Below are 25,143 nucleotides of genomic sequence, written 5' to 3'. Positions count from 1 at the left end.
ATCGTACATACATTTTTTTCCGAAAAATTTAACTGGTGTGGTACCTTTTAATGGCAATAAATTTACCACACCTGGCACATCCGAAAAACATTTATCACACTTACCTGATCCAAGCTTACCCCTTTACCTAACCCAATACTTGAACCTGTTATTGAGCCTAAATCTGACCATACACAGATATAAATCTATTGATTTTCCCCTCCCCCGTCCATGCTAAATAGCCTTGATGGACGAATCTCCTGAGATCGTATACCCAATACAGTTGGTTGGCTGCAGTCGCTGATCATCTGACTTTGAGATTTGTCAAACTGGGTGGTGTCAGCAGGAATTGGGCAAAATTTGGGCCATGTATGACAAGATTAACCCCTAAATTTAAAGCGGCCAAATCAGTTTTGTAGCAAAAGCCAGAAGGCGTCCTACGCGATAGAAGAGGTATTATTCTCACCATTTCGGTGGCCTGTGTCTTCTACCACTCAGCTATTCTAGTGCCATAGCCACCCTAAGACCTTTCATTATTATTATATAGGATTTATATAGCGCCAACAGTTTGCGCAGCTTTTATCAACACTTCCAAAAGAGATGCCCAAGTTTCCATCCACAAGCTGGTGCCTTCCTCCAACCCTTACAACACTGCTGAGTCCTGTAGTGATGTAGGGGGTTGGAGGATGGAACCACAGCAGCCAGCAGGGAATATGCTATATGGCACACCCAGAAGTGTTGGATGGCTGCAGCACCCAGAGAGTGGTGTTTCTTTGGAGAGTATAGTAGAAAGCTTCCACTATTAAAAAAAACTGCTGTTTGTTTTTCACCCCTTATGAAAATCAACAAAAAAAGTGCCAGATTAAGTGGATTAAGATTCCATAATCATTAACTGCCAATAAAATTAAAACATCAAGAATATGATGGGCAGCCAATGCGTTTAAGGGGCTGATAAAAGACAAAATAAACTCATGGACTTCCAAGAGGACTGGCATGCTTTGTAGATTTCATTTGATTTCTCAGTGAAGGTCACGGTGCTTTTTGGGGGACCCAACTTTGTGGCAGAGTTGCCGAAGTTCAGGAAACAAACCTAACCAATGCTCCACGATGGAAGAATATAAGATCCACATCCACCTTTATGTTTTTTGGAGCCCTTGAAAGAGTCACTTTAAGCTATGCTATTTGTTGCCTACAAAGAGCCAGAAACCTGTGTGTTACAAGTGTTGTGCAGCCTTTTGTGCCACGCATCAGCTATGAGAGGCTGACTGCAGTAAATGGTAAGTCAGCCAAGTTATCTGGATAGAAACTTAATACACAAGGGCTTGTTGCATCTGGAAAACATACCCGAAAGGGAGAAATGGGGACACACATTTCAAAAGCAATGGGAGTGGAACTTAAAGGGCAGTCACTCACATGCAGCAACAACCAATACCTGCAGGTGGGGAGAGGACTCAGAACAGGAAAGGAGAGAGACTGTCAGAAGGGACAGAGTGCTGCAGTGGATGAGACAGTGTGACAAGAATCGGTCAGGTGACAACACTCGAAAGATGCCAGAAAAGTCAGTGAGTCAGTGGTTTCAAACAAAGCAATACATATAACATGGTGCAAAGAGCAACAGTGCGCAGTAATCCACAGCAACACATTCTCTCATTACTTCACACATGCTGAACGGCTGACATCAGGACAAGGGCAAATATACACATCTACTTCATCTTTGCACCTGCCTAGCCTTTAATGGCATATTTACCTTTACCAGTAAACTGACTATGCAAGTAAGGGGCTCTTATAGATAAAAACTATGCAGCTCTGATTGAAGTTGGAGAATGGCCTTGCTATAGGTGTAGGCCATTTATGTACATCCACAGGCTGTAAAACTCCCAGAGAAAGAATAATGCAGTCATGCCTCATTGCTATAACATTCCCAGCCATTTCCCACACCAACACAGGAGGAAGCTCTCAAACCCCTGCACAAGTATGGTCCAATATCCCCTCCTTTGCAGAGTACAGAACTACTGTGACAGGGGAGAGGGGGTGCATGTGAGGGGTCTGAATCAGCAAGGAGTGTCTTAGAAAGGTCATAGCAACAAGGCAGGGGCGACCCCAGTTGAAGTCTTGACGACGTAACGCGTAGGACGCCCGGAAGTGACGTTCGTATCCGGTTTTATTTGCTGTTTGTCGTATGTGTCTATTTTTCCTGCTTCACTTGTGAGTAGTTCTAAATCATTTAAATAAATTGCTATAATTTTAAAAAACAACTACACTATGGCGGTTTTCTCTGATTCATTCCTCTGAGTTTACCTACCATCCATGAGGAAGCCATAAGAAGTCTCCTAAAGAAAATTCGTTTATACAGCCATCCCTGCAATCACCTTGGTGCCCATTACTATCTTTTGCTGTGTTACTCACAGCAGTGAGGTAATTGCATAGTATTAACATTATCCGCACGGACCATCACGGACGGATCTATCACCCAGCACGTTGCACGTTTAATCTCGTGTGCCTACTGAATTGCACGTTTAAAATTTGTGTCCATTACTATTTTTGCTGTGTTACCCACAGCAGTGAGGTAATTATATAGCATTCACACCACCTGCACGGATCACCACGAATGGACTTATTACCCAGCACATTGCACGTTTAATTGAGTGTGCTTACCGAATTGCACGTTTTGATTTGATTGTGTATGGGATATTTTACACAAATCACGATTTAATATTTATTTATTTTTCTTTGTATATATATATTACACGCTGAACACGTGCATATATCTTATATCTTATTTTTTACGTTAAACATTTATGTGTTTTTCTGTGTTTTTTTTGCACTTATCAATCACCGGCATGGTTTTTTAACTCATTGACATATATGTATAGGGATATTCTCCGATTGATCTATGCACGGTTGCACTTTATATAGCTCTATAATTGCACATTTTTAGTTCTGTTGTGGCTATTTGAATGTTTTGTAATTAGCGCATCACATCTTTATTCAATACACATAACATGGTGCAAAGAGCAACAGTGCGCAGTAATCCACAGCAACACATTCTCTCATTACTTCACACATGCTGAACGGCTGACATCAGGACAAGGGCAAATATACACATCTACTTCATCTTTGCACCTGCCTAGCCTTTAATGGCATATTTACCTTTACCAGTAAACTGACTATGCAAGTAAGGGGCTCTTATAGATAAAAACTATGCAGCTCTGATTGAAGTTGGAGAATTGCCTTGCTATAGGTGTAGGCCATTTACGTACATCCACAGGCTGTAAAACTCCCAGAGAAAGAATAATGCAGTCATGCCTCATTGCTATAACATTCCCAGCCATTTCCCACACCAACACAGGAGGAAGCTCTCAAACCCCTGCACAAGTATGGTCCAATATCCCCTCCTTTGCAGAGTACAGAACTACTGTGACAGGGGAGAGGGGGTGCATGTGAGGGGTCTGAATCAGCAAGGAGTGTCTTAGAAAGGTCATAGCAACAAGGCAGGGGCGACGCCACATCTGAGTGTTTTTCGCTCAGGATTCAGGTCTATACCAATAGCGAGGGCATTATTTAACATTGTGTTGGTCAAGGCTGCAGTTTGTTTTTATCTACAGATGCAAATAACCAAACCCTCCAGTGCTTAGACAGTGATATATCTGAAGGGGGTCACAATGTTCAATGCTTTGCACAATGCAGCCTTCCTCAGACAGTGAAATCTCTAAAGTAACTCGAAAAACACACAGGAGGGTGCAAGTGCCTAGTGCATTACCACCACCACCACTTTTTGTGGAGTATCTTTTGTGCATATGGTGGCAACGCACTTGGTGTTTGCACCCTCCTTAGTGTTTTTACTGTTATCTACAGATGCTCCTTACCTGCATAGGCAGTTTTGTAGTGAAAAAAAGGTGAACTAACCCTTTAATATGCATTTGTTGTGCTGGATTAAAAGGGAACTCCAGACAAACAAAACTCCTCTCCCTCCACTAATACATGTTTTAAAACCCTATTAAAGCAAAACGTAGCCCTGATTTGGAAAAACTTGAAGGCTGGAAGGATTTTTATTGCTTTAGAGATAAACTACTGCCTTCTCTGCAGCAAAGGCTTCTTATATTTCTCCTTGCAAAACGCTTTAGAATGTATACTGTGCATGCGCAGCTCAGTGTACATTCTTGACAGGCCTTGATGCCAGGATGAACTCCCTACATGAATGTAAGTTGTGTCCTTCCAGCCAGCCAATCAAGATGACTGAAGACCTCGAACTTCATAGAAACCAGAGGAAAGGTCTGGGTTGTTCAGCAACTGTAACATTATTACTCCATGAGGAGAGATTATTATTGGTTTTAACAGATCTGTGATGTCGCCATTTCTCAGAGTTCATTAGAGTTTTATCAGAGTGTTCAGCCCTGACAAAAGATGGAGGTGTGGCTCCCGAAACATGTTTTTATGTGACTTCATTCCTAACTATTAAAATTATTTTGGACTCTTCCATCCGTTTTCCATTATTTTACTAGCATAATTGCTTAAATCTGTCTTTATATCATCTTCCTACAAAACCCTGCACAGCACAAATTAAAGGCAGGTTGGGCACTCTGAGCCAATCCAGATTTATTACATTTTACGATGCTGTCAAGCTTACTTGTTTTCAGGCACTGGAAGCTAGGGGCCTGCAGAGTAGAGGGAGAAGAACAGGATTTCAAATCCTGGGACTGCTGGAGCGGCTGAGGGAGCTCTGACCACTCCGTACTGTCAAAGGTAAGTGCAGCGGGGATCGGAGAGGTGGGGAGCATGTATGGCACGGGTAGGCAACCCTCCAGCTGTGGAGAAACAACAAATCCCTTCATGCCTCTGCCCCAAACAGTCATGCCTTTGATTATCAGGGTTTTGCAATGTCTCATGGGACTTGTAGTTTCACCACAGCTGAAGGGCCAAGGTTGCCTACCCCTGATGTATGGCGTTAGTTCACCTTTACATTTTTATTGTAACGGTGAAATAACACTTTAAGGAAGCATAATGATGCTCACTCCTTGTCCTATGTGTATGCTACTGACACCAGGAATCTTCAAATACAGCAAACATCAACTGAGGATCGCCTATATAGTGTAAATGCAGCAAATAATTGGGGCTGGTTAGGAAAACCAATCAGAACCGGTTCTTTTAAACTAGAGAATTAGGATACTGGATTATTTGCTCTGTGCAGTAATAACACTTGTATTCTGTCCTTTAATATTTTCAACTAGGAAGAGCAAATGTATAAAAATTAAAAGAGGAGCTCCAGTCTCCCCCGCCCCCAAAAAAATTAAGTCAGCAGCTACAAATACTGTAGCTGCTGACTTGTAATATAAGGACCAGGATCCAGCAATGTCAGCACCTGAGCAATCCACTTCAGGTCCATGTGCTGGCATCTTATATAAGAAAAGCCAGCAGTGAAGCCTTGTGACTTCACAGCCAGTTTCCTACTGCACATGCGCAAAGTGTGCTGCCCATTGTTAATGTCTCTTTTATGCCTTTATGTCTTTTGTGCCTGGAGTTCAGCTTTAACAGCCAATGCAGATTTTCCTAATAAACAGCCATAATGATGCCTTATATGGTGAACATACATAGTGCTAAATCCTTTCATACTCAAAGTTCATTAATTCAGACTTGCAGCTTGACAAATCTTTCATTCGGTAGCAAACCTAACATCCAACCACTACTGCAAACCCAACACCCAGTCCTCACCTCTTTACGATGTCGCTGTAGATGACAAATGGAAGGTCTGTGCACTGCTTCAATTTTCACCTCTTGGGTGGACGTGCGGTAGGACGGGTTGCTGTAAGTAAGGGTCCCCAGTGCTGGATCTGACAGCTTCGCACGGCGATGTCTGTGAATATACGAAGGTACATTAACTGGCTATATTGAACTCTGAACATTTACCTTGGGTTGTTGGTTCTACTATAGTTTTACACTAATGTTGGTGTGAAATTTGGTAACTGGTTGACTGAAGTTGGATTTATCCACCATAATTCATCATGGGCATTCCTACACAAACAAACAATCAAAGACACCCACAGACCCAAATAAAATGTATAGGTTATGATGAGGTTTCCCAGCCTTTAGTAAACGATACACCGCCATCACAGTTTATGTCACTAGATCAGGGTCTCTACTGAGTATATCAACAGCCTCCAAAGAGGCAGCCTTTGACTTTCTACATCTGCAACTGCCCAGAACTCTTCTTTAAAAGGCCAGCCCAAGTCTCTGGAATCATACCATGCACCTCCATCATTTGGGAGGTCCAATATGCCACAACAAGCTTCTCTCTACAGTAATAGGCACACCCATCATCTACAAAAGCTACCAGGGGTCTTTAAATGTTCTTTATAGAATTTTAGAAGTGTGGTAGGATGAAAGCGGTGCTGATCCCCATTTTCTTTTTAACAAACTTTTTGAAATGGTACACAGTGAAATTTCATTAAGTTATATTGGCCACAGCACGGTGCATGGGAGAGGATTGCATTGCACTGTGCTGGACTGAAAAAAGTGGTGCATTCTGTACTTAAAGTGGAGCACCAACCCAAAAGGGGAAGCTCCACTAGTTCGCACCCTCCGTTGCCACTTATATTTTGCACTTTTGTTTGGAGAGGGGTGGTTTGAGCGGGTAACTGGTTTGACAGGTACCACCTCCCACTTCCGGGTAAGATTGCTGCTCTATGTGCCTTTCTGTCCCCTCCTCCTTTCCCTGCTGCCTTCTGGGACGCACACAGGTCCCACAAGAGGGCGGGACCATTTAGAAAGTGCAGTGCGCCTCACGCATACACAGCAAGAAACCAGCTGTGAAGCCTGACGTTTTCACAGTCAGTTTCCCTTACTGACAATGCCAGCCCCTGCACCCGAAGCCGATTGATGAATCGGCTTGGGGTACCAACAATCGCTGGATCCCTGGACAGATAAGTGTCCTTATATTAAAAGTAAGCAGTTACAGTATTTGTAGCTACTGACTTGTATTTTTTTTCCCCTATTTAATTTCAGCACACACCCCTGCAACGCAGTAGTGTCCCCTGGCTAGACAATGAGGTGAGGCATTTTGCCTTGCCTTACAGTGAAACTGTCCTACTTAAAAAAAGGGGGGTGTGTGCGCTTACTTATTAAACCCCAAAATAAGAGAAAAAAGACAATCTTATAAACACAATCTTATAAAATGACCAAGTGTAAATCAATGTGAGAATATGTGAAACATCAAAAGTGGTCAATAAAAAAGTGGATCAACTCAAACAATTAAAAATTGCGGGTATGTGCAAGAACTAATTAAGATTACTACATGCAACAAAAAAAGTGCATAAAACCTGTGCATATAATACTCGAAACAAATCAGTGAATCACAGCGGTAAAAAAATTAAATAAAATGCAATATGATGTAAACCATATATGTGAAGCACAATCGTGTCAGTGCATCAAACTAAAGTGTCCCAAATAGCATCCAATAAAGACATGCCACTAAAGATTAAAAAATCGCAGCACAGAAAAAGCGTCAATCGGGTTGAAGTGCAAAGTGCCAAACGTGAAACGATCCTCTGGTGGTTATCCGTGCCAGTGGTTGTGCTATCACTAGGTAATTACCTCCCTGCTGCGGGATTAAGCAGCAAAACAGACACACGGGGCAATCAGGAAACAGAGGATGATCCAGGTGATGGCTGTACAATGGAATCTTGGAGATGACACAAATATATCCAGTTTCCTTGTGTATGGTCACCAGGCTCAAAAGGATAAACCGAGAGATACCGCCATAGTGTAGTATTTTTAAAACAATTTTATTAAAAGTAAAAATAACTACTCACAAGAGGATGGACATGTAAAGCACAGCAGACCGCCGAGCAACTAGCCCGGATGTAAACGTCACTTCCGGCTCCTACGCGTTACGTCAACAATAGGACTTCAACTGGGATACGCTATCCCAGTTGAAGTCCTATTGTTGACGTAACGCGTAGGAGCCGGAAGTGACGTTTACATCCGGGCTAGTTGCTCGGCGGTCTGCTGTGCTTTACATGTCCATCCTCTTGTGAGTAGTTATTTTTACTTTTAATAAAATTGTTTTAAAAATACTACACTATGGCGGTATCTCTCGGTTTATCCTTTTGAGCCTGGTGACCATACACAAGGAAACTGGATATATTTGTGTCATCTCCAAGATTCCATTGTACAGCCATCACCTGGATCATCCTCTGTTTCCTGATTGCCCCGTGTGTCTGTTTTGCTGCTTAATCCCGCAGCAGGGAGGTAATTACCTAGTGATAGCACAACCACTGGCACGGATCACCACCAGAGGATCGTTTCACGTTTGGCACTTTGCACTTCAACCCGATTGACGCTTTTTCTGTGCTGCGATTTTTTAATCTTTAGTGGCATGTCTTTATTGGATGCTATTTGGGACACTTTAGTTTGATGCACTGACACGATTGTGCTTCACATATATGGTTTACATCATATTGCATTTTATTTAATTTTTTTACCGCTGTGATTCACTGATTTGTTTCGAGTATTATATGCACAGGTTTTATGCACTTTTTTTGTTGCATGTAGTAATCTTAATTAGTTCTTGCACATACCCGCAATTTTTAATTGTTTGAGTTGATCCACTTTTTTATTGACCACTTTTGATGTTTCACATATTCTCACATTGATTTACACTTGGTCATTTTATAAGATTGTGTTTATAAGATTGTCTTTTTTCTCTTATTTTGGGGTTTAATAAGTAAGCGCACACACCCCCCTTTTTTTAAATTTTTACATATTGAGAGTCCACTCATATAGTGATTGCTGCTGCTTTTTGTTTTTACCTCCCCCCATTTTACATAGAGCGCGGAAGCTTACAGATATACGAAACTGTCCTACTGCACCTGGTGCAAATGGGTCCTTAGGCTACAGTCTGACCATACTATCTCTGTACAATTTTACATCTACCAAAACCATGTAGAATGAGGACCTACTTGAATTACCCAATCAGTTTGTATCCACTCAGACAAGCCCTGGCACTACATACTTATAGGTAGATTTAAAGGAGATTGTACAATCAGATTGTAACATGTGGAGAGCTTAACAGAAGAGCCTGTCACACAGAGATCCCCCAACAAGAAACATCTGTGTGTATTAACAGAGAATTCTAGAGATTGTAGGCTCTCAATATAACCCCACTTTGGGTTAGGCCATCAATCAGGAGTGGGATTTGGCCAATGATGGACACCCTCACAGTTCCCACGAGGTTTAATATTCCACCAATCACACTTCTACCATCGCCCGATAACTTCCTTCTACTCACCGGTAGATTAACAGAGCACAGATGAGAAGCAGCAAGCAGAGAAGAGACAGAGATCCAGCAATAATGTGTGCCACACGTAGTCTGTCCCCTAAGCAAAAAGATTATGGAAAAAAAAAAAAAAAAAAAAAGACCTTTATTAAAGAAACTCCTTTAAAGCGACTCAACTATGAAACAAAAATTAAGAAAAAAAAAAAAACACACCAAAAGAAGAGTAATAGCGATGAACTGAAGGCAAACTGCTAAATTAATCTGTGAAATAAATAAAAGGGAGCCATTTTACCCCACAGTGGTTTTGAAGTATGCCCATTCAGTCCTGAGATTTACACAGCTCTGCCAAATCACAGCACTGTCAAGCAGAGTAGGAGATCTGATTTTTCTCTGCTGCAGTTAAACACTTACATATCTTGTCCCACTCCCAGCCTGTGACAAGACAGTGAAAGGAGAAGCAGCGTACTGAGGAGCTCACTTCTCTACCTGTCCCTGTCAGCATGTTCCTTGTTAACAAAGGAGCAGTGCAGCACAACTGATTGGCCCCTCGTGCTGCTCCTACTTCTCCCAGTCTGACCTCTGCTCTACAGGGTTTGTAAGAGGCTCACAACATGTCAAATTGAGATACCTGCTTTTAAAGAATACATGTCATGAGGTGTTGATGAATACAGAGCTGCCTTCAATTTTTGTCTTTTACCTGCCTGAAGTTCAGCTTTAATACAGGCTTGTCACACCACCTATGTTTCAGGTCTTCGCTTTCTTAAAAAGATAGGTCAGCTGATAATCAGCTATGTCACAACATAGTGACCAGCAGGTGGAACCCCAACACACATTGGGGGACCAGGCGGCCACACCTCTGCTAAAGATACTTTAGCACCTCTTCAATTGATCGAAGATCCGGAAGCATGGGTGGCAGGATAGGTAAATACATAAATACTCATCTTTTCACTTTGTTTCTAGACTGGTTCAGAAAAACGGGAAAAAAAATGTTCCATTGTAAAAAAATAACTAAAAAAAAACCCCTCAGTGTTGGCATTACAGTATCTGCATGCCCATCAGTGCCAAATATACACTCACCAGCCCCTTTATTAGGTACACCTTGTTAGTACCAGGTTAGACCGCCCTTTTGCCTTCATTCTTTGTGGCAACAATTCAGCAAGGTGTTAGAAACATTCCTCAGAGATTTTGGTCCATAGTGGTGGCATCACACAGTTTCTGCAGATTTGTCAGCTGCACATTCATGATGCGAATCTCCCCATCCACCACATCTCAAAGGTGCTCTATTGGATTGAGATCTGGTGAGTGTGGAGACCATTGGAGTTCAGTGACCTCATTGTTCAGTAGTGAGATGATTGGAGCTTTGCGACATCATTCATTATCATGCTGGAAGGAGCCATCAGAAGATGGGTACACTGTAGTCATAAAGGGATGGACATGGTCAGAAACAATACTCAGGTAGGCCGTAGCATTTAAATGATGCATAATTGGTACTGAGGGGTCCAAAGTGTGCCAAGAAACATATTCCCAACACCATTACACCATCACAAGCCTGAACCGTTTGTACAAGGCAGGACGGATCCAAGCTTTCATGGTGTTTATGCCAAATTCTGACCCGACCTGCTGAATGTTGCAGCTGAAATCGAGACTCATCAAACCAGGCAACATTTTTAAAATCTTCTATTGTCCAGTTTTGGTGAGCCTGTGCGAATTGTAGCCTCAGTTTCCTTAGCTGACAGGAGTGGCACCTGCTGCTGTAGACCATCTTCTATAAGATTTCATGTGTTGTGATGGTATTCTGCATACCTTGGTTGTAACGAGTGGTCATTTGAGTTACTGTTGCCTATCATCTCAAACCAGTCTGTCCATTCTGCCCTTGTTGACCTCAACAAGGCATTTTCGCCCACACAACTGCTGCTCACTGGATATTTTCTCTTTTTCTGACTATTCTCTGTAAACCCTAGAGATGGTTGTGTATGAAAATCCCACTAGATTAGCAGTTTTTGAAATACTCAGACCAGCTCGCCTGGCACCAACAACCATGCCACGTTCAAAGTCACTTAAATCCCCTTTCTTCTGAATTCTGAGGCTTGGCTTGAACTTCAGCAAGTTGTCTTCACCATATCTAGATGCCTAAATGCATTTAGATTCCGCCATGTGATTGGCTGATTAGTAACTGGTCACCAAGCAATTGAACAGGTGTACCTAATAAAGTGGCCGGTGAGTGGATATCTGCGTAAGCTTTCATGGTCTGTGTGTGACCACTCCACCCTCCCAGCATATATGATATGACCCCATGGTATGACTTTGTATTCGGATCATGTCAGAGAATTGTGCTGTCAGCATGATGAAGGCAAAGTGCAAAAACAAAGAAAGCTGGGAAAACATGTCGGGTACTGAATTTGCACTCTGGGTGATCTTTTAGGTCTGATAAGGCCTGCTTCACATGGTGTACCTAATTGTACGGCTATGCCTTTATAGGCAGACACGGCCCTCGCATGGACATACATTTAATTATGCCCGCGTGAATGAGGCCGTTAAGTGGAAGTTGATGGAAACATCTAGGACTATCTTTAGAACTACTGGACAAAATATGCAATTCTTGTTTGGCCACACTTGTGATCTGACAAGTTTGTCAGATAGCACATCTACCTTACTTTGCTACTTTTAAAATGTAAGTTCATCTTTTCAGCAAAAACAAAAAGGTGAACTAAAAACACACTACACCCTCTCCACCCCCCAATTCCCCACTGCACTTACCTCTGTGGATGATCAGCTTTCACTGCCCACACGACAAAGCTGCAGTTTTCATCATCTACTTTCCTTGAGGATGCTGGGACAGATCAGAGATAAGTCTTATTGGTCAGCGCTGTCACTTTGTTTACTCTGAATTGTTCTGATCCATCCCGACATCCCTAAGGAAAGAAGGGGAAGAAGACTGCAGCTTCCAAATCTCCAGACTGCTGCATTGGCTGTGTGGGCAGTGCCAGCTAATCATCCTCAGTGGTAAATGCAGTTTCTTTTGTCAAAGGTGAACTTACACTTTTTTGTTTTTTGATGTCATAATGTAGAGTATAAGATTTCCTATCATTTGAGCCCAGTCTTGCCACAAAGAGTTAATCCAGCTCTGATCAATCCTCTTATATTGTTCAGTGAGATAAATCTTGACAAACATAAAAAAATTTGTCAAATCCTCCCCCTTGCTGTGAGTGACAGGTGATTTACATATCTCGTGCACTAGCCTAAGACATGTATTATTTTTTAATTTTCTCCACACTCCTTTCTTTCTGCTGCTCTGCAAGGATTGGCTGTTCCACACCTCAGCATGATTGGGCATGCTGAAGTCATGTGGGGACTTTTCTGGATTTTGACTGGATGTTAGCGATCATAGCAGAAGTTCAGTGTAAGAAATACACAGGCGAAAATGCATATTGATAAGGGGAATGTAGAGGTGGGCGGGGAGTCTACTGACATCACGACTCCACCCACTGAGCCCTGAAAAACAGACCCACCCACAAAATCTGCAGTTTTTCGTGTCTCATAGCAGACATTTGACAGATAAGTATACAGGCAGGAGGCATGTATATCCTTCTAGATAACCAATATTGCAGTAGTTTAGAAAGGATGAGAGTGGGTTTACATCCACTTTAAGCAATATAGCTTGGTCACCCGTCAACTAACTGGACAGACAGGAGCAGCAGGACAATGGTGAGGTGATCCCTCTGCTCTCCCCTTCATGTTCTGGAAGGAAGTGACAACACTGTACAATGCAGCAGAGTGCTGACCTATTGCACACAGCAGGTTGATCTATAAGGACATATTTTGGTACTTCCAATAGTTAGATGTAAAAGTAAAATATATTTTTTAATGAATAAATGTATTGAAACTGATTTTTTTTTTTTTTTTTTAGATCTTTAATGGTTTTTACAACTCCAATGTCCTGCTCTTCATTTTGAATCCTCCTTGGATATATAGAAAGGATGTAAAAATATGAAAGTATATTTATAAATATAGCTACAATGTTCTCCTTTACCTGCACTGGCTGGCACGGCCCCGAAAGGGGTACAGAGTCCCCTTGATGCCTCTTCATCTGAGCAGCTACAAAGGAAATGATAAAAGTTAGGATACATCAATACACATTTCCTTGAGAAGCAGCAAATCCCAGCCGGTCACGGCTTACACCTACCTTCCTGCGGTCACTCCAGGAGTGCTTTCCCCTCGCTCGATCTCATTGTCGGGATTGAAGGCGCCAGGAATCTTTTCACTATTGTTTGTTGGAATAGGAGCTGAAGGTAAAAATCCAGGAACTGAATTGGTAGGAAGTGAAGGGAGGATTGTTAGGGAAAAAAAAAACAAGATTTCTTAAAGGTGGGAATTGCAAAAGCAGCCACACCGTCTTCACCATTACACAAAGGACTTACAGCGGTTCTAAAGCCTAAAACTTTCTTACCTAAATGTATTCCTTGTATTAAGGTAAGAAACGTTTTGGTAGTAGTATTGCCCCCTCACCTCCACTTACACTTACCTAAGCTCTCATTCAGTCCAGCTCTGTGCCCGTCTATAGCAGCTCTCTCCTCTTCTCTCACAAGCTTTGCTGAGGCAGTCAAATCCTGTAAGGAGGGAGCAGGAGGCAGGGCTGCCCTGCAAGGTGTGTGTCTATGGACACAGGCAGTGCAACTCAGGGTCGAGCCTGCACAAGTACCCCAATTGCAAGCGACTTGCTACAGGGGCACACAGAAAGGAGGAGCCAGGAGCGCCTGTGGGCACCCCAGGAGAGGTGGTTTGGGGTTGCTCTGTGGAATAGCATTGCACCAAGATAGGTCCCTTTTATTCTATAGTTTTGTTAGATATATGGAGGTTGTATAAACTTTGTACAATCATGGCTGTAACGTATATGTCTATAAAGATGAGAAGAACAGAAAATTATTGGATGAGGTACATAAAGGGAAGGAGAGATTTTTATAGAGCCAGAGTCTCCTTTTTTATTTCCTAATACTGCAAGGAGAGAATGCATGGGGGGGAAATTCATTGGCTGCTATAGACAACAAAAACATCCCTTTTCAATCTTTTGACATATATGCAAAATATCTTCTAAAAAATAGTGGCTCGAGTAGGGAATGGGTAGAAACTCTGTTGGTTTTTTTTGCTACCTGTATCCCCCACTAGGGAGACTCACCCCTCTCTATGTAACCTGCTTGCTACGTCAGAAGGTTCACTAAAAGTGAAATTGTAGCTCCGCTGCGCTTTCCAAAATATGGAAGTATACTTGGCAAGCGCTCACATTATGAAGACTCTTCTGGCCGTTTGTCCCCCATCTAGTGCTAATACAGTATCTCACAAAAGTGAGTACACCCCTCACATTTTTGTAAATATATTATATTTTTACATGTGACGACACTGAAGAAATGACACTTTGCTACAATGTAAAGTAGTGAGTGCAAAGCTTGTATAATAGTGCATGTTTGCTGTCCCCTCAAACTCACTCAACACAGCCATTAATGTCTAAACCGCTGGCAACATAAAACAGAGTATACCCTTAAGTGAAAATGTCCAAATTGGGCCCAATTAGCCATTTTCCCTTCCCGATGTCCTGTAACTCGTTAGTGTTACAAGGTCTCAAGTGTGAATGGGGAGCAGGCGTGTTAAATTTGGCATTATCACTCTCACTCGCTCATACTGGTCACTGGAAGTTCAACATGGCACCTCATGGCAAAGAACTCTGAGGATCTGAAAAAAATAAATAATTGTTGCTCTACATAAAGATGGCCTAGGCTATCAGAAGATTGCCAAGACCCTAAAACAGAGCTGCAGCACGGTGGCCAAGACCATACAGCGGTTTAACAGGACAGGTTCCACTCAGAACAGGCCTCGCAATGGTTGACCAAAGAAGTTGAATGCACGTGCTCAGTGTCATATCCAGAGGTGGTCTTTGGGAAATAGACGTATGAGTGCTGCCAGCATTGCTACAGAGGTTGAAGGGGTCAGCCTGTCAGTGCTCAGACCATACGGCGCACACTGCATCAAATTGGTCTGCATGGCTGTTGTTCCAGAAGGAAGCCTCTTCTAAAGATGATGCACAAGAAAGCCCACAATCCATTTGCTGAAGACAAGCAGACTAAGGACATGGATTACTGGAACATGTCCTGTGGTCTAATGAGACCAAGAAAAACGTATTTGGTTCAGATGGTGTCAAGTGCTTGTGGTGGTAACCAGGTGAGGAGTACAAAGACAAGTGTGTCTTGCCTACAGTCCAGCATGGTGGTGGGAGTGTCATGGTCTGGGGCTACATGAGTGCTGCCAGCACTGGAGAGTTACAGTTCATTGAGGGAACCATCAATGCCAACATGTACTGTGACATACTGAAGCGGAGCATCATCCCCCTCCCTTCAGAGACTGGGCCGCAGGGCAGTATTCCAACATGAAGGTCTTTAATATCCACCAGCTCCATGATGTCATGGAGGAGTGGAAAAGGACTCCAGTGGCAACCTGTGAAGCTCTGGTGAACTCCATGCCCAAGAGTTTTAAGGCAGTGCTGGGAAATAATGGCGGCCACACAAAATATTGACACTTTGGGCTCAATTTGGACATTCTCCCTTAGGGGTGTACTCACTTTTGTCGCCAGCAGTTTAGACATTAATGGCTGTGTGTGGAGTTATTTTGAGGGACAGCAAATGTACACTGTTATACAAGCTGTACACTCACTACTTTACATTGTATCAAAGTGTCATTTCTTCATTGTTGTCACAGGAAAAGATAATAAAATATTTACAAAATTGTGAGGGGTGTACTTTTGTTAGATACTATATATCAGAGCGGTCCCTTGCTATACTGTTCACCCCGCCATCATTTCCTGACCTTCTTCCAGGTTCCTGTCACTCCTCTTCTGTATTGGGTGGCCACTGATAATGGAACTTCTGGGCATGCCAGCAGTAGTCGCATTGCCCCAGCATCTGGCTCCTTTCTCATGGATCTTACAGACACCAGGAATGGGCAGGGAGTGAACACTGCACTGTGTATGTGTGTACACGTTTAAAGGAATTGCTAGTAGCAAGGGTGAAGAGTTTAGCAGACAAGAAACGCAAAAAAAATAAAAATAACACGCACAACAACACTATCGCCTAGTAATTATTTTATTCATGATAGTTCCGCTTTAAAGCCATAGTCCACTCATTTGAATTTTTTTTTTAATAAAAGCACCTATTCTAAATAAAAAGGCACAAGGAGCATTGCAAGTGTGATCGCTGCATGGTCAATGCAATGCACAAGATGTCTCTGCCTATTAGGTTTTGATGGCCATAAAGACTTTTCAATTGGAGATCTGAAGGCAACCAGCTTCTTCTGTGCTCTCCTAAGAAACGTCATAATCCCCTAGCACACCAATATCAGGGGTCTTACAATGTTTATTTGTGAAATCAACATTTTATATAAAATATCGGTTTAAAATTTCTAAACGTAACCACTTAAGGACCGCCTCATGTAAATATACATCCTCTTTTTGAAGAGGGATATCTCGGTAACGGCAGCAGCTGCTGCCACAACCGAGGTATCCCTCTTTACAGGAGGCGGTCCTGTGTACAATAACAGTGGTCTCCGTGGTGGGTTCGCCGCAAGATCACCGTTATCGGCGGCGGGAGAGGTGCCAACCCCTCTCCCTCCGCTTACCAGAGCCGTCGGGAGGGCGGAGGCGATCGGGTCTTGTCGATGGCTAGGTATGGAGATGAGTGAGGCCAAGATGGCCCCCACTCGTCTCTATACCAGAGGAGGGTAGAAGCGACGTCAAACCGTCACTTCCGCCCATACCTCTTAAAAAAAAGGTACATTTTTTCCAATGTCATTTTTTAAAATGACTTTTTTTTTAAATTGCATTGAAGTCCAAATACGAGATCTGAGGACTTTTTGACCCCAGATCTCATATTTAAGAGGACCTGTCATGCTTTTTTCTGTTACAAGGGATGTTTACATTCCTTGTAATAGGAATAAAAGTGATCCATTAGTTTTTTTTTTTTAAAGTGTAAAAATAAATAAAATCAAGTAAAATAAATAAGAAAAAAATAAATAAATTTAAACCCCCCCCCCGTCCCGACGAGCTCGCGCACAGAAGCGAACGCATACGTGAGTAGCGCCCACATATGAAAACGGCGGGCAAACCACACATGTGAGGTATCGCCGCGATCGGTAGAGCGAGAGCAATAATTCTAGCCCTAGACCTCCTCTAACACAAAACATGCAACCTGTAGAATTTTTTAAATGTCGCTTATGGAGATTTTTGAGGGTAAAAGTTTGACGCGATTCCACGAGCGGGCGCAATTTTGAAGCATGACATGTTGGGTATCAATTTACTCGGCATAACATTATCTTTCACAATATAAAAAAAAATTGGGCTAATTTTACCACTGTCTTATTTTTTTATTCAAAAAAGTGAATTTTTTCCCAAAAAAGTGCGCTTGTAAGATCGCTGCGCAAATACGGTGTGAAAAAAAGTATTGCAATGACCGCCATTTTATTCTCTAGGGTGTTAGAAAAAAACAAAATATAATGTTTGGGGGTTCTAAGTAATTTTCTAGCAAAAAAAAAAACTGTTTTAAACATGTAAACACCAAATCTGAAAAAGAGGTCTGGTCCTTAAGTGGTTAAACCCAAAACATAAGAGGAGCAGAGAATGGGCACTCACTTGTAGAGCAGAGTTCTGTTTCCAGGTCATCCGGACAGGCACACACAAAATCATAACTTCGGGCAAAGCACAGGTGGGAACAGCCGCCATTATTAACCCCGCAAGGATTGCTACCTGCAAAGTAGGCAGAGAGTTCCAGATAAAGCAAGGGATGTTCTCTAAATTGTTATGATGAAAATCTCAGGAAATAACCCAATATACCAGATAGAAAAAAGGAGGCAAAAAAAGGCAATATTCTTTATTATGATTACTATTTATACCTGACTGCCGCATAGGAGATACAACAATGATGTCCATCAGCCCCTCCATATTGCCCAATATGGTTTCCTGGCTCCTCCCAGAGTATTTGTCCACCCTCTGAATAGACTTGGTTTGCCAGTCAGTCCAATATATCCAGCGGCCTTCCTGTTAAAAAAAATAAAAATAAAATAATCATTGGCTCAACAAAATTCAATTGGCAAATTAATATTTCTTATGCACTGTGCTGACATAAATATGATCACAATGACACTTCAATTGAAATTAAAGAGAAAACAGGCGGGACTTTATATGAGACCATGGCCATCCAGCACACAGGTCTCCATCCCTGTTTGCATAAAATATAAAAAGGGGAAAAATAAGGGACAGAGGGGCATTGGGACTTTATATGAAACACACCACTCGGGCAGGATGAGACATTGAACATGATAAAGAGAGGTACTGTATAGTAGCAACAATGGGCATAATTCAATAATAGATATAGATTGAAATATATATCTATTATTGAATTATGCCCATTGTTGCTACTATACAGTACCTCTCTTTATCATGTTCAATGTCTCATCCTGCCCGAGTGGTGTGTTTCATATAAAGTCCCAATGCCCCTTTGTGCCTTATTTTTCCCCTTTTTATATTTTACACAATGACACTTCAATAAGCTTAACTTAAAGTGGGGTGCCCCCTAAAAAAGAAAAAAAAAAAAAATGTAAAAGTCAGTAGCTACAAATACTGCAGCTGCTGACTTTTAATAATCGGACACTTACCTGTCCCAGGGTCCAGTGATGCGGGGGAACGAAGCCCCCCCCACGTTCCCCCGCTCCACTCACAGCGCCGGCATTCTTACTGTGGGCACCCACTGCACATGCACGAGTGGCGCAGTGATACGCCGCACAGTCATCTGGGACACGTGACAGGTCCCAGATGACTGTGCGGCGCGAGGGGAAGTGACGTCACCAGCCCAGGCAAGGAAGAGGGCAGACTATGAGGGACCCTCTAGCAACAGGCATTTAGAGGCGAGTAACACATTTTTTTTTTTTTTTTTTTTATTAATTTTCAACAATTTTTTTTTTTGGTGGCAACACCACTTTAATTGGTGCAGTAATGTAAATGAACCAGGATTTGGTTCAACAATCTATTGGACCATTGTCAAATCACACCGCCTTAAAGCTGAACTCCAGGTAGACATTAAAAAATACGAATGAATACATGTACATTTATGTATAACTTCCCCCCGGAAAAATGTTAAAAAAGTCAGCAGCTACACATACTGTAGCTGGTGACTTTTAATATCGGGACACTTGCATGTCCTGGAATCCAGTGATGTTTGGCACCCCAGCTGATGTTTCCATCGGTTCTCAGGTGCTGCTGCCACCATTCATAGTAAGGGAACCCGGCAGGAAAGCCTTTCGGCTTCACAGCAGATTCCCTACTGTGCATGCGCATAGCACGCTTCGCTTTCTGAATGGCCCTGTGGCACGGGAGGAGGAGGGGGGCTGAAATTTTTCCTGAAGTTTTTTCCTAAAAGTTCAGCTGTAGAAAAAAAAAAAAAAAAAAAAAAAGACTGTTCCTCTTTCATATATATATGTATTAATAAAAAATATTACCCAGAATTCTCACCTGTGTGAGAGCGAATGGGTGGGAGACTTGACTAACGAGTATTTGACGGGTCCTACCATTCAGATCTGCATTCTCTATACGATCCAGGTGAGCATCTACCCAGTAGATCCTGGGGGAGCAGAAGACAACACTGGTGAGCTGTAGACATAAAAATGAAAGTTGAACAGAACACACAAACCGTTCTAATGTATGCTCACTGACCTGCGGGTGTCATAGTCCAACGTCAATCCGTTGGGCCACCCAAGATCTGTATTAATGATGACCTTGCGATCAGAGCCATCCAAGTGAGCCCTCTCAATTTTGGCAACGTGGCCCCAGTCTGTCCAGAACATGTAACTGTAAGGAGAATACAATTAGGGTTTGGGGCTACTAGGCCTGCATTTGAGTTCAGTTTATGATGCTTCTGAGAAGATTTACTGACAGGTACACCTGATCTGCATATGACCTCCTGCTGACCTGTCATTCACCATCTAAGCTGCTCCTGCATTCTCATTGGATTTTATGGGGAGAGAAGCAGTTGTGATGCAAACAAAAGTCCATTGACACAGGCCCTTCGACTACCTAGGTCAGTTTGGTGGAAGCTGGCAAAATAGGTAGAGAACATTTCTGGTCTTGAAAGTTTACCGCTTTGTAGAACCCCCAAGTATGGGTCGGCTATTCTCAAGTACTTCCCAAGCACATACCAGTATTTACGTTATTCCTAAGTATTACCGGTACTGCCCAACTGTGTGCAAGCATTTTCCAACAAGTACCATGTTCTTCTAGTATCATAGAAAAAAATATATATTGTTGCCACCCCGAACGGGTCATAACATGGGAAAGGTTCCCCCAATAGGGTTTTTTCGCAGCAGAGATCAAAACATTGAATTGTTTAATAGAATTTTATTAGAAATTGTAACAATAAGTCATGAACACACAAACCCTTAAAATATGAGCTGCGGTCAAAGATGTGCGTGAATATTCAATTTTACACTATTACAATCATGCAACAATATTTATCAGCATTTAAATGCAAATTCCCAATGCATTTCAACATGCTAGAGTCAACAGGATAGGGATTTGTATTTACAAAGTCTATGTTGTTAATATATGAATAATGACTGCATATATGTCTTGACAGCAAATTAATCCCCTGGGGAAGACTTGACCATGCACGTTGAAACGCGTTGGGTTTGCATTTTAACTTCTGATAAATATTGTTAATTATTTAATATTATTTAATATTCATGCACATCTGGAGCTCATATTTTAAGTGTTTGTGGGTGGTCATGACTTATTGTTACAATTTCTAATAAAATTATTTTAAACAATTCAATGTTTTGATCCCTGTTGCGAAAAAAAACACATTGGGGGAGACTTTCCCATGCTATGTTATTCTGGTTTTCAGTTTTGAATTTCAGAGTGTTAACATAAATTTCTGGAAAGCCCCACTTCAGCCAAAAGAAAAGGATTTTACAGGTAAGCGGTTTTAAAAATCCTATTTTCTTTATCATACATCATAGGACACAGAGTCTCAAGTAATTACTTGGTGGGATGTCCCATAGCAATGCTACTTGAGGAGAGGGAGACACAACCCGTAGGGTAACCCCCAGACCTGAGGACTTATACTGCTGCCTGTAGCACACAGCGCCCGAAGGCGATATCCTCATTCCATCTTACATGCACTTGATAAAATTTTGCAAATGTATGTACTGAAGGCCAAGTCGCAGCCTTGCCGATTTGAGACCTGGAGGCCTGGTGACACACTGCCCAAGAAGCACCAACCGCTCTGGTAGAGTGCGCCTTAACTTGAAAAGGGGGAATCTTTCCCTTTAAATCATAAGTTTGAATTATAACTTGCCAAATGCACTTAGCGACAGTGGATTTTGATGCTGCCTGTCCCTTCTTAGGACCCTCTGGCAGAAGAAATAAGACAGTCTTACGAATTGGAGCAGTTTTCTTAAAGTGGTGTTGCCACCAAAAAATAAAAAGCTGCTTAAAATTCGTTAAAAAAAAAAAAAAAAAAAAAAAATAATAATAATAGGCAAAAAAATATATATTTTTTTTACTCACCTTTAAATACCTGTTGCTAGGGGGTCCCTCGTAGTCTGCCTTCTTCCTTGCCCGGGCTGGTGAAATCACTTCCCCTTGCTCTGCACATTTAGCTGGGACCTGTCACGTGTCCAAGGTGATTGTACAGCGTATCACAGCACCCTGTGCCGCTCGCGCATGGGCAGTGGGTGCCCGGCTGTGGCTTCACCGTGCCCATGATGGCGCTGCGAGCGGGAAACGAGTTAGGGCTTCGTTCCCCTGCATCGCTGGACCCTGGGACAGGTAAGTGTCCGATTATTAAAAGCCAGTAGCTGCAGTATTTGTAGCTGCTGACTTTTACATTTTTTTTTTTTTTTTTTTTTTTTTTTTTTTAGAGGGTACCCCACATTAAATAAATTTTCACTGCTCTCACTACATCAAGACAATGTAGTGACCTTTCTTCCCTGGAACAAGGTCTTGGGAAAAAAACCCTAGCAGGACAATATCTTCATTCAGATGAAAGCCTGAAACCACTTTTGGCAAAAAACCTGGACGAGGGCGTAACACCACTCTGTCCTCGTGAATAATGAAATATGACTCCTTACAAGAAAGAGCAGCCAATTCTGAAATCCTCCTTGCTGAAGATATAGCAAACGAAAATATCAGCTTCCTAGTCAGAAGGACTAAGGGATCATGCTGCAACGGTTCGAATGGCTGTTTTTGTAACACTGACAAAACAAAAATTTAAGTCCCAAGGGTTTAAGAGTGCTTTAACTGGCGGATTAATCCGCAGCACTCCTTGCATGAAACCCTGGACTAGAGAATGCATAGCAAGCAGTCTGAAATAAAAATTGATAAGGCTGAGACTTGGCCCTTAATAGTACTCAGGGCCAACTTCTTCTCTACGCTTAATTGTAGAAAGGTAAGAATTCTGCCTATATCTCCGAGGGTACCAACCCTTGGACTCACACCAGGAAACATAAGCTTTCCAGGCTCTATAATAGCTCTAGAAGCTGGCTTCCTAGCATTAATCAAAGTAGAGATAACTGACCTGGAAAGCCCACGTTTATTCAGAATGTGGGTCTCAATAGCCAAGCCGTTAAATTTAGCGTTCGTAAAGTAGGATGGAATATCGGCCCCTGAGATAGCAGGTCTGGCCTTAGTGGGAAGAGCCCTGGACCCTCCACTGCCATCCTTACGATCTCTGCGTACCATGACCTTCTGGGCCATGCTGGTGCTACCAGTATTACCAATTTTCTTTCCAGCTTGATCCTGCAAAGAACTTGAGGTAGCAACTGAAATCGGGGAAAAGTGCATAGATCAGTAAAACCTGATCCCACGGGGTCGCCAACGCATCTGTTCCATATGCAAGTGGGTCCCCTGTCCTGGATGCAAAGTTGACTAGCTTAGTGTTGAATCTGAAGGTCTACGGCCGGAGTCCCCCATCTTTGGTAAACAGCCTGAAATACCTTGGGGTGAAGAGACCATTCTGCTGGGAATAACTGCCGGCGACTTAGATAGTCCACCTGCCAATTCTCTACTCCCGGAATGAAAACTGCGCATAGGCATGGGACATTCTCTTCTGTCCAAGTTAGAATCTGGTTCACCTCTCTCTGAGCTGAGAGACTCTTGGTGACCCCTTGTGATTGATATATGCCACAGCCGTGGCATTGTCAGACTGGATCCTGGCAGGACAATTCTTTAACCTGGAGGTCCAGGTTTCTAGAGCCAGATACACTGCTGTAATCTGTAGGATGTCAATGGGCAAGGCTCCTACTCCCCAGCCTGAAAGGCTGGCATCTGTTGTTACTACCTTCCAGATAATTGATCTGAAGGACTTTCCCTTCAGCAGGTTCCAAGATAGTAACCACCAACTGAAGCTTTGGGACACTCATGGGGACAGACACATTGGCAAATCCAAAGCTTGAATCGTTTTGTTCCAAGCAGACAGAATACTGCTTTCAGTTTCGAATGGAATGGAGCATAGAGAAATTCTTCAAATTAAGCTACCATCTTCCCCAACAACCTCATGCAAAGGTGAATTGAAGGATTTCTCTTTGACCTGATCATCCTCACCAGCTCCTGTATGGAGCTGATTCTTGCGGGAGGCAAGAATCCCTTTTCTGGGCTGCATCTATGATCAGGCCCAGATACTCCAGCCTTCTTAGTGGCTTTAAGGAGGATTCCTTTAGGTTGAGAATCCAACCCAAACCTTCCAGGTAACTGCTTGTGATGGCTACACCTTGCTTCAAGCAAGCCACTGACTGGTCAATTAACAATAGATCGTCTAAGTAAGCCAAGACAGTTATGCTCTGTGCCCTTAACCTGACTAGAGGTGGGGCTGATACCTTAGTGAATATCCGAGATGCTGTAGCAAGCCCGAAGGGCAAGGCTATTAACTGAAAATGCTTCTGTTCTACTTTGAACCACAGAAACCTCTGGCGAGGAGGAAATATATGGACAAGCAGCTATGCATCTCTGATGTCGATGGACGCCAGAAGTTTTTCTCCTTGCAGGATGGAAACGACCGATTTGATTGACTCCATGCAAATGGAGCGGATTTTCAGGAACGGATTTAGATTACGTAGATCTAGACTTGGTCTGATATCCCCATTTGGCTTTGGCACCATAATTAGGTTTGAGTAAAACCTCAAACCTTGCTCTTGTTTGGGAATCTGTCGGATCACCCCTTGAGCCAATAATCGGTCTAATCGGTCTCAGCTAACTCTGTTAGGGGTAGCATGCAAGTAGAACGAACCATCTTTGAAAGCCTCTGTACTCCAGATTGTGAAGTAGGGATCCTTGGGAACTTTAAGTATTGTTTCCTCCGCAGAGAAATAATCGCATGTCTTTCCTCAGGATCATCTGAGGGCAATACCCCATCCTGTCCCCATAATTCTCTTGCACCCTTCACTGACTGTAAAGAGTCTAAGGTGGGGGAGGGGGATCTAGGACGCTTCATATACACTGGATGGAGGATGCGATTAAAGCCGGTAATCTTCCTTCTAAGCCTTGCAAGGCAGAGGAAAATGCATCTTCAGTCCCCTCTACAGGGGCTGAAGTGTGTGAAGCAGTTGCACCACCGCTAGTTTCCAATAACTCACCCTGGCTTGCCATGTCTGATCTCTCCGAAGAGGAAGACAGTATGGAGGCATAACTGGGATTCCCAGCGGCCTGGGGGGGGGGGGTAACACCTTAGGTACCTTTACGGTAGGTCTGGAAGACATAGTGCAAAGCACAAGCAGAGGTACACACAAAATAACAGTTCTTTCTGTCTGGAAATGCCTTTTACACCCTTACGTGCCCAGTGCTCTGGTGTCTTAGTGTGACAGACTGTCTC

The 25,143-nt window shown here is 42.7% G+C and overlaps 1 protein-coding gene across 3 annotated transcripts in view; it reads right to left on the bottom strand.

Annotated features, from left to right (window-relative positions):
- LOC143940180 (low-density lipoprotein receptor-related protein 4-like) overlaps window positions 1-25,143 on the bottom strand; it is a 169,877-nt gene that overhangs the window by 7,615 nt on the left and 137,119 nt on the right. Inside the window, exons 30-38 of one of the 3 annotated variants that reach the window (XM_077461325.1) lie at window positions 19,995-20,129; window positions 19,794-19,902; window positions 18,179-18,323; window positions 17,919-18,032; window positions 13,434-13,554; window positions 13,281-13,345; window positions 9,263-9,350; window positions 5,689-5,830; window positions 1,412-1,472 (exon numbers count right to left, since the gene is read on the bottom strand). In XM_077461325.1, coding sequence (XP_077317451.1) covers window positions 1,431-1,472; window positions 5,689-5,830; window positions 9,263-9,350; window positions 13,281-13,345; window positions 13,434-13,554; window positions 17,919-18,032; window positions 18,179-18,323; window positions 19,794-19,902; window positions 19,995-20,129 — 961 coding nt within the window. In that variant the 3' untranslated portion in view covers window positions 1,412-1,430. The remainder of the gene's footprint in view (window positions 1-1,411; window positions 1,473-5,688; window positions 5,831-9,262; window positions 9,351-13,280; window positions 13,346-13,433; window positions 13,555-17,918; window positions 18,033-18,178; window positions 18,324-19,793; window positions 19,903-19,994; window positions 20,130-25,143) is intronic. The other 2 variants (XM_077461317.1, XM_077461308.1) reach the window with 2 other exon arrangements.

This window comes from Lithobates pipiens, unplaced genomic scaffold (genome assembly GCF_037356315.1).
Source record: "Lithobates pipiens isolate NorthernLeopardFrog02 unplaced genomic scaffold, aLitPip1_a1.2 Scaffold_10, whole genome shotgun sequence".
Classification (NCBI taxonomy): domain Eukaryota; kingdom Metazoa; phylum Chordata; class Amphibia; order Anura; family Ranidae; genus Lithobates; species Lithobates pipiens.
This window is presented reverse-complemented; position numbering and strand designations above follow the sequence as displayed.